This window comes from Ruditapes philippinarum, unplaced genomic scaffold (genome assembly GCF_026571515.1).
Source record: "Ruditapes philippinarum isolate M1 unplaced genomic scaffold, ASM2657151v2 ctg1339_1_1_1_1, whole genome shotgun sequence".
NCBI lineage: Eukaryota > Metazoa > Mollusca > Bivalvia > Venerida > Veneridae > Ruditapes > Ruditapes philippinarum.
This window is the reverse complement of record NW_026855028.1, coordinates 383,588-402,835: the sequence shown is the minus strand read 5'-3', so window position 1 is coordinate 402,835 and position 19,248 is coordinate 383,588. Positions and strand designations below refer to the sequence as shown.

General features: G+C 30.8%; 2 protein-coding genes across 2 annotated transcripts; both read right to left on the bottom strand.

The window, feature by feature from the left end:
• Positions 1-238: 238 nt before the first annotated feature.
• On the bottom strand, positions 239-3,592 carry LOC132741892 (uncharacterized). The gene is made up of 2 exons (XM_060730157.1): positions 3,493-3,592; positions 239-1,334 (listed from the first exon to the last, which is right to left on the bottom strand). Exon 2 carries the CDS (start codon positions 1,331-1,333, stop codon positions 239-241), a length of 1,095 nt encoding a protein of 364 aa, XP_060586140.1. The 5' UTR covers position 1,334; positions 3,493-3,592.
• A 12,946-nt stretch (positions 3,593-16,538) lies between these two features.
• Positions 16,539-18,696, bottom strand: LOC132741891 (uncharacterized). The gene has a single exon (XM_060730155.1). The coding sequence runs from the start codon at positions 18,694-18,696 to the stop codon at positions 16,588-16,590; it is 2,109 nt and encodes a 702-aa protein (XP_060586138.1). The 3' UTR covers positions 16,539-16,587.
• Between the last annotated feature and the right edge of the window lie 552 nt (positions 18,697-19,248).

Here is a 19,248-nt window from a genome sequence, read left to right as displayed (position 1 = left end):
TGCGCATGTTTCTATCTATTGTCACGAAATCATTAAATTTCCCAAAAGTTTGTTTTATGCAATGTTTTCTATTGGAAAATGGTCTAAAACATTCTTTTTGCCTTTTACTTATATGTTTGCAATGTTTAAAATTTCCAATACCACAACATTTTTATATTTTCAAAAGGGAAAGAAGGAAAAATAGTAAAAATCCATGGTCCCTGTTTGGTTTTAACTTTTAGTCTATGACCCAAAATCTTCAATACAAAAACTTTAGTAACCATTGACTATCATTCTGTATAAAATCACAAATATTTTTTAAAAGTTCATATTTTGTCTCAGCTGTAAATTGCCCTGCCATCAAATTATTTTCTGTTATAATGAAATGTGAACAACAGTCATTCTGTACACAACTGTGTAATTCCAATAAGCAGTATGTTAAACATGTAAATAAATTATTATCTTTCCATATTCCTGACTCTGTGTTTTCTATACAATGAAATAGAACTGTTTTACACATGAAACTTGATATGTTGATTCCATTTTGAGGATTAAGGAAGGACTTAAGAATCATTTTCAATAGTACATAGCACCTTATTTGTGTTATATTTAGATTGCACATGAGAAATCTTTCTGTCAATGATGTAGATATTCTCCATTCCAATTCAGGATATGCACTGACCCTACTTCCAGTTGGAACAACAAAACACCCAGTACTGGCTGCATATCTTCTCATCTCTTGTGTTGGCCATCTGCCGATACCTGTTCTATCAAACCAACCTGATGCTGATTGAGGCCATGATTTTAATGGAAAAGCTATCACTTTGTCTCTATCATAAAATCCAGGCTGTCCTTGTTCAGCCATAGATGGTCCATGATGCTGCTCATCACCCTCAAGTAAATCATTTATCACTATATTTTTATACAATATTCTTCCTCTTCTATCAGAAATACAGTAAGCATCAGGAATGACAGTTACAGGAAGAGGTTCATCATGTCTGAGTAGTTGTAAGTAACAATACCCAGGGGTAGTGTTCTCATCCTGTATCATGAGGTAGTTTATCTTGCCATGTTCCCACTCTGACCAGTCTTGTATTATATTGTAATCATGCATACAGCCTAGTAAATCAATGTCTGAATGAAGTCCTATAGTAGTTGTAGCTTCACTTTGACTCCCTAGATAATAGTTAGTCATATTTAGATCAGTTAACCTGTTAAAGATATTACTTATAATCTCTGTCAGCATGTATTCTCTTCTCCTTGTCATCACAATTCTTTCATTGACACCAATGTCATGTAAAACCTCTGATAACATCAATGATAAGTTTTCTCTGTAGTCAGGTTCTTGAAACATTCTGTAAGAGAAAATTATTTCATTCAGCAGTTAAATAAATTTTATCACATAATGTACTTCTATTTGTTACTTATTTGTCCTTAATGTCCCAGAACAGACCAGCAGAACAGGAGAGCTAATCTGGACATTATGAAACATAAGATAAATAATTTCGGGTATATATCAATTGATCAAGAATATTGGAGTTTTTTCTCTATTTGGTTGTGGTAATTTTTCTTCTCTATTATGTAGATTGGAATATTTGTTCTCAGAATTTCGATAAAAGAGAGACACTAAAATTTAACACTCTTTCAAATATTCATGTTACACTTTCTTACATAATTCATTCAATATTGATGAGAAATTTTGTATGTAAAATAAAGTTTTAAACATACTTTGAATTTTGGATTTAAATTTCATAAAATAATCATGAGAAAATATTTATTTTTATTTGACCAGATATGTGGAAATTTAAAATTAATCACCTGAATATGTTGTAAAAAATACATTATAATGTAAAACATAATTACATCTATTTATGTTTAATTAAAATACATATTTCATTTAAACATTGTGAAGTAGATGTGAAATTAACCTGATGTGTATATAAAATAACGTTTTAAACTTACTTTTAATGTTGGATTTATCAATATTCTGTAGAAAAAATAAAATAAAAAATGGCCAGGTTTTTTCTGTTTGACAAGATAGGTTGAAATTTGTTACTTTTACTTCCTCTTTTGGTTTTGAAAAGAAATGAAAGGGAGAAAAATCACATCATTTTCCTAACAGTTTGTTATGAGAGTTAATAGAATAATGTCCCTTTTTGATCTTTCTCATATTCTGTCAATGAATTAAAAAACAACAACCAAAAAAAAAAAAAAAAAAAAAAAAAAATGAAACAGAAACAAACAGAAAAAACATGATTAGGTCATAGAGTTCTTATTATATAGTAAGTATCTTTGTAATTTGTTATTACTCTTCGGGAGCCTTTTATATTAAATATATGATGTGTCGTTTTTATATACAGTTCATTTCATTAATTACAATCCATCTTACTCCATGATCTCAAATCCCATTATCCACCTTACATTTCATGTTAACTATTTACTAACAATACAATCATACTAACCTGTCACACGTAACTGAATCGCCGATGGTCAAGTGACAAATGAATGCATCGATGCAGTTGCCACATGACCATTGATGTATTGAGTTGTATAATAAATATATCTTGGATATATAAATATACAAAAAATGAAAACAAGTGCCGGAAAAAAGTCACATATAATTAAAACAAACAAAAAACACAGTCCATGAGTTAACTTATTTAATTATTTGCCAACCGGTTTCTCTTATGATCATAAGGCTAGCTACATCGACAATAATATAAGGCTTGATTATATGAATAATTTTGTCTATTTAAAATATATAGAATTTTTCAACTCATCATTTTTTTAAGAAAAAACATAATTATATTATTTTCAGAATGAAGTATCACTCACTGCTAGAGATAACAACACTTTTTCGTCATTTAGTCTACTTAATTGTTACTTATTTGTCCTTAATCTCCTAGGACAGAACAGAACAGGACAGGAGAGCCAATCTGGACATTATGAAACAAAAGATAAATAATAAGATAAATAAGTTGGTGTATATATCAATTGATCAAAATAATACATTTTTTTCACTGTTTGCTTGTTGTATTTTTTCTTGTCTATTACGTAAATTTGAATATTTGTTTCCAGAATTTTGATATAAAGAGAGACACTAATTCACTTACACATGTAACACTTTCTTACATATTTCATCCGATTTTGATGAACAAATTTGTATTTCAAATAAAGTTTAAAACTTATTGATTTTTACATTTAAATTTCTTTAAAAAAATCAAGAGAAATTATTTATTTTCATTTGACATGATATTTAGATTTATATAACACCACAATATATTGTCAAAAATACATTAAAATGTTAAACATAATTATGTATATTTCTATTTAATTAAAATACATAATTCATTTAAACAAATATTTTCTTTTTTGAGATTGATAAAAGGGAGACACAAAAATTAAAAAAACGTTCTGAATATATTGCCTGATCTACATGTACTTTCTTACATAATTCAGTCTATATACAAGTAGATGTGACTTTGTGTACAGAAAATAAAGTTTTAAACTTACTTTAAATGTTGGATTTATTAATATTCCGTAGAAATAATCAAGAAAAACTTGGGTTTTTTTTTTTTGACAAGATAGGTGGACATTTGCTATTTTTACTTCCTCTTTTGGTTTTGAATGAAATGAAAGGGAAATAACTCACTTTTTCCTAACAGTTGTTATGAGAGTTAATTGAATAATGTCCCTTTTCGGTTTTTTTTTATATTCTGTCACTGTATAAAACAAAAATATGATAATATAAAGCTATCAAATCTATATTATTTCAATTGACATTTATACATATTACATATACTCCAACCACTCAGCTTCCAAGGTTCAAAATTGAAACAAGTTGGGTAAAGTACCATACATTTACTTTTCTGATCTTAAATGTGACTTTGGTTTGACCCCTGACCTAGGCATAGACAAGATATTATATATTCAGACATGTTTAATTGATTCAACAGTTGACTTCCGGTTTGAATTACTGCATACTGTATGAAAACTGCAGACGAAAGTCTTTAAATTCTTTAAGAAGAGGAATTGTTTGTTCATTGTTAGTTTATGTAGTTAAGTTTTAAAGCAGCATGCCTCCAGATTCATGCTAATTTTCATGAAAATTTTTAAAAAAGTATTTAAAAGTAAAATATTGAGAAATGAACAAAGAAAATAATTGACACATTGCAAACAGCACTTGCAATCCACATAAATTACCAAAAAGAGGTCAAAAATAAGCAAAATTAGCCCTAGCTATGTTAGCAATGCATTAAAGATATGGTGATAAATTCTGCAAATCAGTCCTTAAACACACATAACATGTAAATTATTACTTGAATCGTATTTTTTTACTTTTCTTAAAATCTTAGTACATTTTTCTCATGTTTAATTTGCTTGAAATATTTTGGCTCATCTGGAGGCATGCAACTTTAACAAAATAACTTAATCATTTGCCAGTTTTTTTCAGGACTTACCAGTACTCGGGTGTTATACATTGTATATTGAAAAACATGTTCCAGTCTAGGCTCCACCTTTCATATATTAAGTTCAAATGACTGCTAGACCTCCGATTTCTCTAAAACAAATTGACTGGATTTTTAGTACAATGTAAAATACCGACACAGTGTTTGTTTGTTTTAAACTCAAAGGACTTTCCAGCTTAACGTGCGAAGGAAGCTCTCATGATTCCAACGCACAGTAATGAGGAACTACCACCACAATTAAGGTCATGTGTCACCATTCCAGCTTGACAAGACTTCAGGGTTGATTGAAAAACTGCAGTAACTTATATGAAATATAGAAGGATTTGAAACAGTTTTGTGTCAACCCTCAAACTGCTGAAAAACCTCAATATATTACTTCTTTGTTTAGTTTGGTTTTATGGTGCACCTACACAATTTAGGTCATATGGCGCCGAAACAGGAAAGATGATTTTGGCTAACTCTGGGTGTTAAATACAAAGCAACACCAGGGGTAAAAACCTCCTCACCTGCTGGAGCTAAGAGATGCATAGACTCCAGCTATTCAAACCCATTTAGTCGCCTCTTATTATCACACAGGGATAAACGGTGGCTGCAATTCTGATGCCTCAACCATTAAAGGCAACCCTTCAAGGAGAATACATTACTTCTAGTACTAATGTAGAACCACTGACCATAACTAGACTTGAAACCTGTGATACAGTTTGATAACAGTCAGTAATCATTTGGCCAAAAATACAAACACTAAAATTGTTGGGGGTAAAAATTAAATATAACACAAACATGTATACAAATTTTCTGTTTTATTAAGAAAATCAGAACAATCAAATTTCAATAGACAACATAATTACGTGACTGTATCGTTTAACTTTTGGTCGTGTACATGAAGAGAGGGAGATTATCGTGAAGAAGTGAAAATCGTGACTTATAAATGAAAAAAATCGTGACTAAGAAATGAGATAATAATTTGATGCACTTGAAGTTTCTACCTATAGCAGGAAAAATAATACACTGAACTAAAATGGCTTTGAATGACTGACGTGCCTTGAATTTGAAACTGTCATTTAGTTGTTCAAGAGACATAACATTCAATACAACAGTTTTATATTGGAGTATGGCAAAGTACATGTTGTATGGCCTTATGATAATAAATTATGGCAATACAGAAACCGGCCAAGCACTACACTGGTAGCACGGGCAAATAGTTATTGTCATTCGGGAGAACCGTTATTGTGATTTGTGCCCAAAGAGTTTCAATTTCTAATATATCACTATAAAATTTATGTAGTAGGTCAGACCAGAACATCCATCAATGATGCGATACCAAGCTTGGCTTCATAAAATAAAGAAATTAGAATGGCTAGATAGCAACATTCAACATGACTTAACTCATAATAAATTAATATAATTTTACAATTGTCCTGTATTCTATGAACTACAGGAGTCTACGTTTAGACAAAACATATTCTTTTCTTTTAAATTTGTTATATTCTTTACACTAACAGCTCTGGAAATAGTAAAATTTCAATTCAAAACAACTCTTTAATTACATTTAACAAATCATTTAACTCCTGGGGATAAATTTCTACAGAACTTCAAGTAAATATTCTCGAAAAAAACAATAAGAAACTTTTTTTCACAAAACAAGAAAAACAGTGAAGAAATTGCACAGAGGACTAGAAAGCACAGAAAACAAAAGTGACTGGAAATACAGGTTTCTAGATATAGAGTACACTTACTAAACTATACCCACAGTCTGATCAACCCAAATAGTAACAAGCACAGTTTTCATGAAAGAATCATGCAGATATATTTGAAAGATTTGAATAAAAAAAAATGAAACATTGTAATTATAAAATGACCGCTGGCACGAGAATACGACCCTTAACCCAATTTTTAAAACGATGTCAAAAGACATTTACATTGTCTTAGACGTTAAAAATAAAAAAAAATAATTTACATCAAAGTGTTGAATATACATGTAAATGTGAGTAAGTTAAGACAATAGGATTTCCGTAGTTTTTATCTAAAATAGGATTTCCATAGTTTTTATCTAAAGTAGGATTTCAGTAGTTTTTATCTTAAATAGGATCCTTAGATTTTATCTAAAATAGGATTGCCATAGTTTTTATAGGATTTCCATAGTTTTTATTTAAAATAGGATTTCCGTAGTTTTTATCTAAAATAGTATTTCCATAGTTTTTATCTAAAATAGGATTTCCGTAGTCTTTATCTATAATAGGATTTCCATAGTTTTTATCTAAAATAGGATTTCCATAGTTTTTATCTAAAATAGGATTTCCGTAGTTTTTATCTAAAATAGGATTTCCATAGTTTTTATCTAAAATAGGATTTCCGTAGTTTTTATTTAAAATATTTCAATAACTAGTATACTGAATATCTTTTTAAAAGTAAACCCGTCGTTTGACGTTAAGTGAAGATTTCTCATGACAACGGTCAATTTTGGTATGAGGTGTCAGGTTTGAATACTAACAATTGCCAAGAAAGTTTCAAATATTTTGATTGGTCAGATTTTTTTTTTTAAAAATGATTCACTTTATAAATTAATTTCGATTTGTTCTTAAAGTATTAAGAGATTTTTTTAAATGATTCACATTTAATTATATGAACACTAGCACATACTTGTAGCACACTTCAAAACAATAAACAACATGAGTTGTTAACATTTATAAACTTGTAGTGAAATAAACACAAATGAATGTATTTGCAAAAAAAAAACAGTTTCGAAATAAGACTGCATGATTGTTGAATTTATAAAATGTTTAAATTATTCAATGAAGAAATAATGTGACTAGTCAATGCTTGTAAACAATTGTCACACAAAACTTTCCACCAACATAGTATCTGAATTAATTCAATAAAAAAATCACAAAAAAAAACAAAACCTGCAAGATATAATTATTGTAAAAATTTTATAAACAAAATGATAAAAAAAACTGATTAAAAAAGATTTAGCTCTTAATTTATTAATTTCTATAGTTCCATTTTTGTAGAGAGAAAAAAAATCCTAAAACTTCACTATCACACTTTATGAACAATTGATATGGCACATGTAAAAGATAACTCTTATCAACTTAATTGATTTAATAATCAAGAGTTATCTCAGCTTGACTGTTCTTAAATTAGAAGCTAGGTGTGAACACAAGGAATTACCATGACAAATCAATAATGTAAAATTGTAAGCGGAAAAGAAAACAATATTGAAATCAGATATACATGACAGAAATTGCATAACGAATATCTCGGTGCACGTAATGATTTTGATAAGCTCCTGAGACAATGTGAACGAGCGTATAGGTATGCAAAGGGGATCGAGATTGAAGAAATATCGACTTCTAACCCGAATGACTTCTGGCAAAAGATTAAAACTTTAGGGCCTCGAAAGGACTCCTCTATACCGATAGAAATTATTGATGAAAATGGAACTCCTATCAGAAATGAGCATGAAGTTTTGAATAGATGGAAATCGGACTTTGAGAAATTATATAACGGTACAGATACTGGTAATTTTGATGATATACATTACAGGCAGTGCTTAAACCATAAAGAAATGATAGAGCTTAGAAATGAGTACCGTTATATACCCCGAATGCATTAATGAACCGAAATATTTCAATTGAAGAAATCTCCAGCATTATTATGAAAGCTAAAAGCGGGTCAGCTCAGGGATTTGACCGTATTCCGTATGATGTATTGAAATTCCCAGCAGTCATTGTGGTGTTGAAGTTTGAACTTTTTCAATTGATATTTGAATGTAGCATTATCCCATCAATTTGGCGTAAATCGATTATATTCCCAATTCTTAAGGATCCAAATACCCTTACATTATAGAGGAATCAGTCTACTGTCTTGCGTTAACAAATTATATACAGCGTTTATTAACAAACGTGTTTCTGGATACATGGAATCAAACAATCTTATGGCCGATGAACAGAATGGATTCCGAAAAGGCAGGTCTTGTGGAGATCATATTTTTACACTAAATAGCATTATACGTAACATCAAAAACACATTCACTGCTTTTATAGACTTAAGAAAGTGGTTTGATTTTGTTGATAGAGACTTACTTTTGTATTAACTGTTACTTAACAATGTCGATGGGAGAGTTTATAATTCTATTAAAAACATATATGCTAGTGCCTCGGCTTGTGTTCGCATAAATAATAGCGGATTACCAAATTCTTTCGTCCACACTGATTGGTTCGATTGTACTACTGGATTAAAGCAGGGGTGTACGCTGTTGCCGACGCTCTGGTAGGTGTTTGCAAATGACCTCATTCACGAAATTAATAGTCTTGGGCTTGGAATTAACGTTGGTTCTATGATGGTATCTACATTGTTCTACGCGGATGACATAGCGCTGATCTCAGACTCAGAAATAAATTTGCAGCGTATGCTTGATGTTGTACATGAATGGTGCAAACGGTGGCGCGTCTTAGTAAATACTAATAAGTCCAAATGTGTCCATTTTCGTAGAGGACCTACGCAGCGCAGTGAATTTATTTTCAGAGTTGGTGAAAATGTACTAGAGACCGTTGATCATTATAAATATCTGGGCATAGTTTTTGATGAGAAAATGAACTTTAATCTTAATAGTGAATCATTATCTAAAGGTGCTGGAAGAGCTTTAGGGAGCATAATCTGTAACATTCACAATCTGAAAGATACTGGAATTAACACATTTGAAAAACTGGTAGGCAGTTGTGTGAGTCCGATATTGGAGTATGGCGCCTCCTCGTGGGGCTTCAGGTCGTACCAATGTGTTGACAATGTCTATCACCCCGCGCTAAGATACTTTTTTGGTGTACATAGATTTGCACCTCTCGTAGCAATGTATGGAGATTCAGGATGGCTACCAAGTGTATACAGACAGAAACTGCCTATAATACGATTTTGGAACAGGTTGTTATCAATGCCGGATGATAGACTAACCAAAAAAGTGTTCTTATATGATTACGGTAAATGCAATACATGTGAAAATTGGTGGTCTTCAAATATAAAAAAGATTTTTAGTGATCTTAATTTAGAACAGCACTTTACAGATTTAACAACAGTTAGTCTGTCTACAACTAGAGATAAAATACGAGACCTGTACTGTAATAAATGGCAGACCGATTTGCAATCATGTAGGAAACTTCGTACATATAAACTGTTTAAAGATACCTTTGATAAGGAAGATTATGTTTCACTTAATTTAAGAAAACATGAACGGTCACTTTTAAAAATTATGTCTCACATAACTTTTTTTTTGTAATACTAGTATGTGCATACTTTCATATTTATAATTTGGTGTTGTTTTACCATAACCATTTCCCTAACGTTATCTGTCATATCATGTAAAGTTATATGATTAATGTTATTTATTATAAAAGGTGACTAATAGGTCCATTGGGCCGGGTGCATAACTCTTTGTTAAAATGTATTGTACTGTATAAATGTTCATTGCATATGTCACTTTAATAAACAATTATCTTATCTTATCATACATGACCCAATTCCTTATTTTCTAAAAAAAACCCAAGCTTTGTTTTACATTTAATAGAGATAATATGAAATTCAATATGTTAAAAACATAAATACCCAATTTTAATTGTTTCATTTCATAAATAAAAGCTGAGGTTGTTGAAAATGAGGAACAGCACAAAATATATAGCTATCAAAAAACGTGATAATCTTGATTATCTCCCTTCCCTGACATTTTTCACACTGTTTTGAAATTAATGAAATATATAAATAATATGAATTTAAGACAACAATGGCAGGGCTACAGTACAAATAATTGGACTTGATTTTGTCTTGATTTGCGTAAACATAATTACTAATATCATCTAGCTAAATGATTGTATTACAAACTATATTTTATGTTTTCTATTATGAAATCTGAATTATTTGAAATATATTTTTTTTAAATTTTATTAACTAATATCCATCAGCTTCAATTCATTTTTTTAAATATAGAAATATTTATAAGTTATATAAATTAGACAAAAATAATCATGAATGTAACATCCTTGACACAAGAATGCCCTGGTAAAATAACTTGTAGAAGAAAAAAAAATTTCCCATAGATGATGAGGAAAAAAAATGAACAATTGATACAATATTTAAAAAATAAATTGTTGATTAACAAAAAAAAAGTAATAAAAAAACATGTGTAATTATAAAGTGTAAAACAATAATGGAATCTATGACAACAATTTAACGAAGAAAAAAAAACCATGGCAACGCTAAGCTGTTGCGGTCGGACCTTCAGAGTCCTCGGCCGCAGTTCGAGCACTACAATAATATTTTTTATGTGTAAGGAATGATGACAGGTATGTAAAGTTGATATCACAATGTTTGCAATATTTTCGCCCGATCTTCTCACTAGCACTAGACTGTATAGGGGGACTTGTCTGAATACCTTGCGTTGGAATAAATGAAATGGGCAGGCCTTGAGGAAAATGGTACGGTGAAAGTAGTGCCTGTGGATACAGTACCGGAATATTTGAAAGCTTTGGCGAATGAGCACCTAGAGGGACAACTAGTTTTGGGGAAAGGACTGGGGTACGAGGGCTTAGAGGCGGAGGTGACTTTTTGGGTGTTTCTGATCTCAGGGTGTAGTTTGCTCCCTTTTTATATTGAATTTAGGAAAGTTTTTTGTGAGTTTTCAAAATGTGAAATTAATAATTTTATTTTTTGTATATTTTTAGATGCACTACAAGCATCATAACTGGCGCATACATACAAAGGCTAAAGTCAAAGATTGGGAAAAGTTTCATTTGAATAAAAATTGAGTTCATACATAGATAGACATGATGCCATATTATTTTGTAGAATGACAGAATGGCATACAGCTGTATTAATTAGAGAATAAATATCAATTTGAGTGTTTTGTTGTAGAATAATGCAAAGTTCGAGTTCAATTGCGCTGGAATATAATTATGAAGGCAAATAGGCCTGAGTAATTAATTACAAAGTATTTGAATGATAAAGCATGCATTATTATACTACAATGCAAGAAATAAATAAAAATAAATGAAAATTGATAAAGATATTTTGAACCACATTTTGAGTGTAATTTTCCTGACGTCATTTTGTTAATTGATGTCATATCTGACGCTATATGACAGGACGGTATCGCTTTTTATGCTGTGCATATATATCGTGTAATAATGCACTTTATTTCCCCTTTCTGTCCGAAAGGGGAAAGTGCGAAGGGTGTAATAAATTGTAATAGAGAATTAAGTTAATGTGTAGAGTGACAGTATTGCACATTCTTGCCTAGAACATCACACGAAAAAACGGGAATAGCAAAATAACAATATAATTGTGTAGAATGACAGTTTGACATAACAATTGTGTGCAGAATAACTTAAACTTGTGTGAAATTGTCATTTTCCATGGTACATATTTGTTTTGGAGAACTAATTGTGTGATTATTAACTAAATCTTATGAAACATTTACTGTCATTATCATTTTACTATAAACATGTATTAGAGTGCATTGTTGTTTAAGTTATCTTATTATCGTATTTAAATCATGCCTGTGACCTTATGAAATCCTTTGAATATGATTTACTTTAAAAAGTGTCATCTATTTTTGCACAATTTTCATGTGTTTTTTCTTCTTCATATTATATGTCATATTTATGAAGATGAATGGCTGAATCTCCACTTTATCAAAGCTAAATTTTATTTTAAACTATTTAGATTAATTCAATTTGCATTAAGATTGATGGTATGCAATTTGAATTTAATTGTCTCAATTTTTTCCCTTTTTAAATGATCCCCCATTTTATTAAAGTTTGGGCCTAACCCCTTTTAAAAATTTTTGGAGACTTCCAGACTGGGGAAAGAAGGGTTGGTTTAAAATTCAACCATTGCTACCCCACCGCTTGGATTCGAAATTTTTAAACAAAAAAGGGAAAAAAATTGGAATTTTTCCGTGTGAGGAAGCAAACCCCAGCTCCCTTAAAAAAAACTTAAAAGTGGTTCCCAACCAAAAAAGGTTTTTGCCCGTTTTTTGTGCCTTGGGAAAAATAATCCCTTTTTTGGGGAAGAGAAAACAAAAACCTTGAATCTTCCTCCCCCAAGAAAAACTGGAAATTTTGCCATTTTGACCCTCCCTGTGTCGGTGTGACAAAAAAAACAAACAAAAAAAAAATTAAAAAAACAATTTTTTAAAAAATTTTTTAAAATGGATCTTTTTAAATTTTCCTTTTTTAAGTTTTGGGTTAAAAACAAATTGCCATTTAAAATAGGGGAAAAAAAACAAGGGTTTTGGCCCTTTTAAAAAAAATATTTCCCACTTTTTTTTTATGTTTTTTAAATTTTTAAACCCAAATTTACTAAAAGATAGTTCCAAATTTAAACCCTTTTACCCAATTAAAAAAGTGGTTTTAAAACCCATTTTTTGTTTTTAAAAACCACCCGGTTTTAAATTTAAAAACGAATTTTTGGGAGAGCCCCCGGGGTTTTTGGGGGCATCCCAATTGTGGTAAACCCTGAACATTTTTGGCTAATTTATGGGCCACCCCCTTTAAACCCAAAAAAACAAAAAAACCCCGGGGGAATTTTGGTTTGTTTTAATTTAAAACCCCTTTTGTGGGGGTTTTTGGAAATGGGCGTTTTGGGGTACTTTTTTTAGTAAAATAAAAGCAGTTAAAACAAAAAGCAGTGAAAAACTAAATTTTATGAAAGTGGAAGAATTAAGTACCGTGGCACATACAAGAACTGTCCGAATACAATTTTCACTACTGATGGTCAGGTTTTTATTTATTAGTTACTAATTATTCAATAGGAATATGGAATTGTTCAGGTAGCTATTATCTTTTTACAATGTTTTTACTATTTTTTTATGTAAAATAGGACTTGTGCAGTCATTTTTCTTATTTCCTAACTAAAATTATTCAAAAATCTTGTTACAATGTTAAACTATTCTCTCATTCTTTACAATTGTTATTTTATTTTTGTCACATGAAATGTTGATGATTTTTTCTTTAAATACTCATTAAATGTATATGATTTTATTATATTGTATTAAATTGTTGTGGTGAGTCACGATGGATTTTTTTGTCTATGAATACAGTTCTGTATTACTGTTGAGAGAAGATAAGTTGAGTGGTGTTGCTGTAGAGAATATAAGTTGAGAGGTGTTGCTGTAGAGAAGATAAATTAAAAAGGTTTGCAAACTGTGGGGAGAATACTATTTCAGAGAAAAAAAATTAAAATTAAAAGGGGAATGTTTTTGTAAGAAATTAAACATTAAGAATTTTTGGGCTTAAGAAAATAAGTTAAAGGAGTGTTGGCTTTAAAAATATAAAGTTCAAGGGGGTTGGCCGGTGGGAAGAATATCTATTGAAAAAAGGTTGTTTGTTTTTAAAGAGAAAAATAAAGTTGAGAGGGGTTTACGGGAACAGAACAATAAAGTTGGGGAAAGGTTTTGTTTTGCTGAAAGAAGAATTTAAATAAAGACGGGTTCCCCCTGTAGAAAAAGATAAAAAAAAAAAAGGTTGCTGTAGAAAAAAAAAAGTTGGGGAGGTGTTGGTGTGGGAGAAGAAAAAAATTGGGAAATTTTGCTAAAAAGAGAAATATTATTGGGGGTTGGTTTCCCCCCTTGAAAAAGAATTTTTAAATTTTTGAAGGTGCTTTGGGTTTTGTAGAAAAAATAAAAAATTTGGGGGGAAAGATTTTGTTTGGCCTTTTTTTTAAAGGAAAAATTTATGAGTTCAAAAGGGTTTTGGGCTGTAAAGAAAGAAAATTTAAAAAATTTTGGGGGAAAAAGGTTTGTTAAAAAAAACTTTTTAAGAAATAAAAGGGTTGAATGTGTTGCTGTAGAGTTTAAAAAATTTAATAAGTTAAAAAAAAGAAATGTTGGGCGAAGGGGAAGAATAAATAAATGATTATTGTTAGAGACAAAATAAATTACAAAAAGGTTTTGGGCAAAAAGAAAAGATAAATAAAAAAAAGGGGGTTGGTGAAAAAAGAAGAAAAAATAGATAAGCGGTGTTGGGGCCTTTGGTAAAAAAACAAAAAAAGGGCAAAAAAATAAAAAAGAGGGTGGGTTGGGGGGAAAAATTGAAATAAAAAAGTTGGGGGGAGGGGGTTCGGGAGGGGAAGTTTTAAATAAAGAAGTTTTTGGGCTGGTAGAAGAAAAGAATAAAAATAAAGAGGTGTTTTCTGGTTAAAAAAGGTTAAATGGGGAAGGAAGGTTTTTGTTTTTTTTTAACAGAAAATTTTAAATTTTGGAGAGGTTTCCCGGGGTAGAATAAAAAATAAAAGCTGAGAGGGGGTATTTATAAAAGCAAAGTCAATTGAAGGGGTTGTTGCGGGAAAAAAAAAGGTTTTTAAAATTTGGGAAAAAGGTTTTCAAAGAAAAAAGAAAATAAGGTTGAAAAAAGGGGTGTTGTTTAGAGAAAATAAGTTTTGGGGTTAGGGGGGTTTTGCTGAAAGAGAAAAATAGGTTTGAAAATGTGTTGCGGTAGGGGAAGAAAAATTGAGAGGGGGGTTGAAAAGAAGAAAAATAAATTGGGAAAGGGGGTGTTGCTGGTAAAAAGAAAAAATTGCAAAAAAATGTGAAATAATAAAAAAAGGGAAAACCATTTGGGGGAACCAAATTCAGCAAACCAAACAAAATCCCAACAATTAAATTGTAAAATGCACTTTCTTTTAATTTCCAACCCAAAAAGGTACCAATTTTTTAATATTTTTTTTCCACAAAGACAAGGGGATTTTTATCAAGAAAGATGAATGTTTTGTGAAATCTTAATTTGGTGACCCATTTTTCCCAAAGACCAAAAGGGGGCAGTTTTTTCCTTTTTCCTTTGGGGCCCAAAATTTAAATCCCAGGGCCTTGAAAACCTTTTTAAAATTATTTTCAATCGGGGTACTTTATTAGGAAATTTTTTCCCAAAAAAGATTAAAAAAAATTTTTGGTTTTCTTTTGTAAGAAAATAAAATTAAAATTTGGAAACCCTTAATTTGAATCAGAAAAGACCCAAAGATGAGGGGGCCAAAACCATAATTTTCCCCACAATTTCAGGGGTTCGGCCCCTCCCCTTTTTAAAAAAAATTTTAATGAATGGTTTTTGGGGCCCCTTTGGGGGTTTCAGTTTCAAAAAAAAAAAAAATTAACGTTTCCTTTTTAAGAAAATTTAGCATGTAATATTTAAAGTGAAAAAAGGGAAAAGATGCACAGTTTGGAAATTGAGAGCAAAAACCCCAATTTTTTTCCTCTGCATATAAAATTTTTTTGCTGAGAAAAAATTTAATTGAGTGGTGTTTGCTGCAGAAAATGAAAAAATTAATGTAAAATTTAAAATTTTGTGCCCACCGCCCCCCAAGATAAAGGCCCCCATTTTAAAGGCCATTTTAAAGAAAAGGGAAAGCACTGTTCTCTATTCAGCCAGTATCATTTTAATATTTTCCCTAAAATACAATGGATGGCTTTTATCAAGAAGATGAAATGAATGTGAAATCTTAATTTGTGACCATTCCATCACAAATATCCTGAATATTTGTATGAAAGTTTGTTTTGATGATTTCTAGCTCAGCTTTGAACATGGGTTAGTCATCGTCAAGACCTAGTTTACAGAGACCAAAAATAAAACTCCAGAGGTTACATTTTAGCCCAAATATCATGGACATTGGTCAAAAAGTTTGTTTGAATGATTTCCAGTTCAGGTTTTAATAAGGGTCATCTGAGGTTAAAAAGAAGGTCACAGCACATAAAAAGGGCATATAATTATGAGAGAAACCTTATTTACATTTGTACTATTTCACATATGAATGATATGATATCAGTTTAAGTTTATGGCATTATAGCTGCCTTTCATTCAATGCTGACAGACCCAGACAGGCTTGGAAAAAACTTTATATCATAAAATAAGGTTTCAAATATATTTGAAATATATTCAAATAATATGGTTTTCTTCACGTGAGGCTCCTAACTCTGAAATGTAAAGTCAATACAAAGTCAATGAAGTTAAAATCATTCTTTCAATTTAACATGTTTAACGGTATTTCAAGATACATGTATTATGTGATAAAAAGTGTAATGGCAGGCCCTTATTTTGTCATTTTAATCTGATTGATATCATTGAAAACTAAAGTCTTCATACTTACTTCTCTTGATCACTTTTTATTGGCTATTCATAAAGCCAGAAAGGAGCTTACAAATATGGATGCTTGCTGCATTGTTTTTTGCCCTTTGTTGAAGAGAAAGCATGTAGCATTTTAATGCTACTTGAGGCCTGTTTTCTTGTTCCATACATTGTCCTAAAATGTTAAGAGCTGTTTCTCTATGTCTAAGATTTTCACCTGTTTCTATGGTTCTTGTAAGTTTAGAAAGTGCTTGTTGTTGATCTTGATGCCTTTGTAGATGGCGGTAGATTTTGTATTGTAGGAAGTACAGGAGAGGTAGAGAATCAACTACAGCCCAGTCCATCCAAAAGCCTTCATTATTATCTCTGTGTATCATGTCATCTTGTGTAGATCTGAACATTTCATATTGTAGTTCATGAGGAACACAGTTGATCTCTTCCTGTATAAATCTGACACAAAGTGCTATAATATGTTTGATACAGTCCTCACTTTGTTCATTACATAACCTCTTGAATTCTGCTGATACTGCTGGGAACCAAATATTGCAGCAACAGAAAGGTAAAACAGGATAAGAATTATATTGTTGTTCAGTGTGCCTCAGAATTAGTTCTGCTTTCTCCATATCTCCTGTACTGTAAAACACTGAAGCCAATTTAAGTCTGCTAGATGAGATATCTGAGTTTAAACCAGCTGATAACCAGACCAATGCTTGAGGTGACACTTGATTATTTTCACCAATGCTGGATGATGCTAGGATAGATCCATATGTGGTAAAAAGAAAAGGTGCTAGAAGCTTGAATGCAGCATGTTCTAATCTATTACCATTGTCACTGAAGGTCATTAGTTTACCTACAGATTGATTTATTGTTCTAATGTTTTTATTGTGTAAATGGTTTAAAACATACTTATGCTCTTCACTTATGACTTTTGCAATGTTTATATTTCCAATCATCAAAACATGTTCATATATTTCAAGGGAAGAAGGAAAATAGTAAACTCCATGTGGTACCCTGTTCAGTTTAACTTGAAGTCTATGGCCAAGATCATCAATATCAATACTTAGTAACCATTGCCTATCATTCTGTATAAGTTCACAAATATTTTTTGAAAGTTCATGTTTTGTCTCAGCTGTGAATTTCCCTGCCATCAAATTATTTTCCGTTACAATAAAATGTGAACAACAGTCATTCTGTACACAATTGTGTAATTCCAATAAGCAGTATGTTAAACATGTAAATAAATTGTTATCTTTCCATATTCCTGACTCTGTGTTTTCTATACAATGGAATAGAACTGTTTTACACATGAAACTTGAAATGTTTATTTCATCTTGAGAATTAAGGAAGGACTTAAGAATCATTTTCAATAGTACATAGCACCTTATTTGTGTTATATTTAGATTTAAGATAAAACATCGTTCCGCCAATGATGTAGATATTCTCCATTCCAATCCAGGATATTCGCTGACCTTACTTCCAGTTGGAACAACAAAACACCCAGTACTGGTTGCATATCTTCTCATCTCTTGTGTTGGCCAACTGCCAATACCCTGTCTTTCTAACCAACCTGATGCTGATTGAGGCCATGATTTAAATGGAATAGCTATCAATTTGTCTAAATCATAAAATCCAGGGTTTTGCTCAGCAATAGATGGTCCATGTTGCTGATGAGCACCCTGAAGAAAATCATATATCCCTGTGCTTTTAAACAATATTCTTCCTCTACTATCACTAATATGATGTTCATTAGGAATGACAGTTGCAGGAAGAGGTTCATCATCTTTGAGAAGTTGTAAGAAACAATACCCGGGAGTAGTGTTCTCATCCTGTATCATGAGGTAGTTGAACTTCATGTTCACGTCATGTTCCCATTCTGACCAGTCTTGTATAATATTGAAATCATGTGAACAGCTTAGTATATCAAGATCTGAGTGAAGTCCTATAGTAGTTGTACCTTCACTTTGACTCCCTAGGAAATAGTAAGTTGTATTTAGATCAGTTAATCTGCACTCGATATTAGCCATATTCTCTATCAGCATGAATTGTCTTCTCCTTCTCATAACAATTCTTTCATTGACACCAATGTCATGTAAAACCTCTGATAACATCAATGATAAGTTTTCTCTGTAGTTAGGTTCTTGAAACATTCTGTAATATATTAGTAAAAGAGAAAATTGTTTCAGTCAGCAGTCAAATTAATTTTATATCACATAGATCTTCTTCTACTTGTAACTTATTTGTCCTTAATGTCCTAGAACAGAACAGACAGGAGAGCCAATCTGGACATTATAAAACATAAGATAAATAATAAGATAAATAAGTTTGGGTAGATATCAATTGATCAAAATAGTGCATTTTTTCTCTATTTAATTATGGTATTTTTCTTGTCTATCATGTAAATTTGAACATCTGTTTTCGGAATTTTGATATAAGAGAGACACTAAAATTTAACACTCATTCAATTATTCCTGTTACACTTTCTTACATAATTCATCCAATATAGATGAGAAATTTTGTATATAAAATAAAGTTTTAAACTTACTAAAAAATAATCAAGAGAAAATATTTCTTTTCATTTGACTAAAGATAATTATGTGGAACTTTAGATTTATATAACACCACAATATATTGTAAAAAGACATTAAATTGTAAAACATAATTATGTATATTTCTATTCTATTAAAATACATAATTCATTT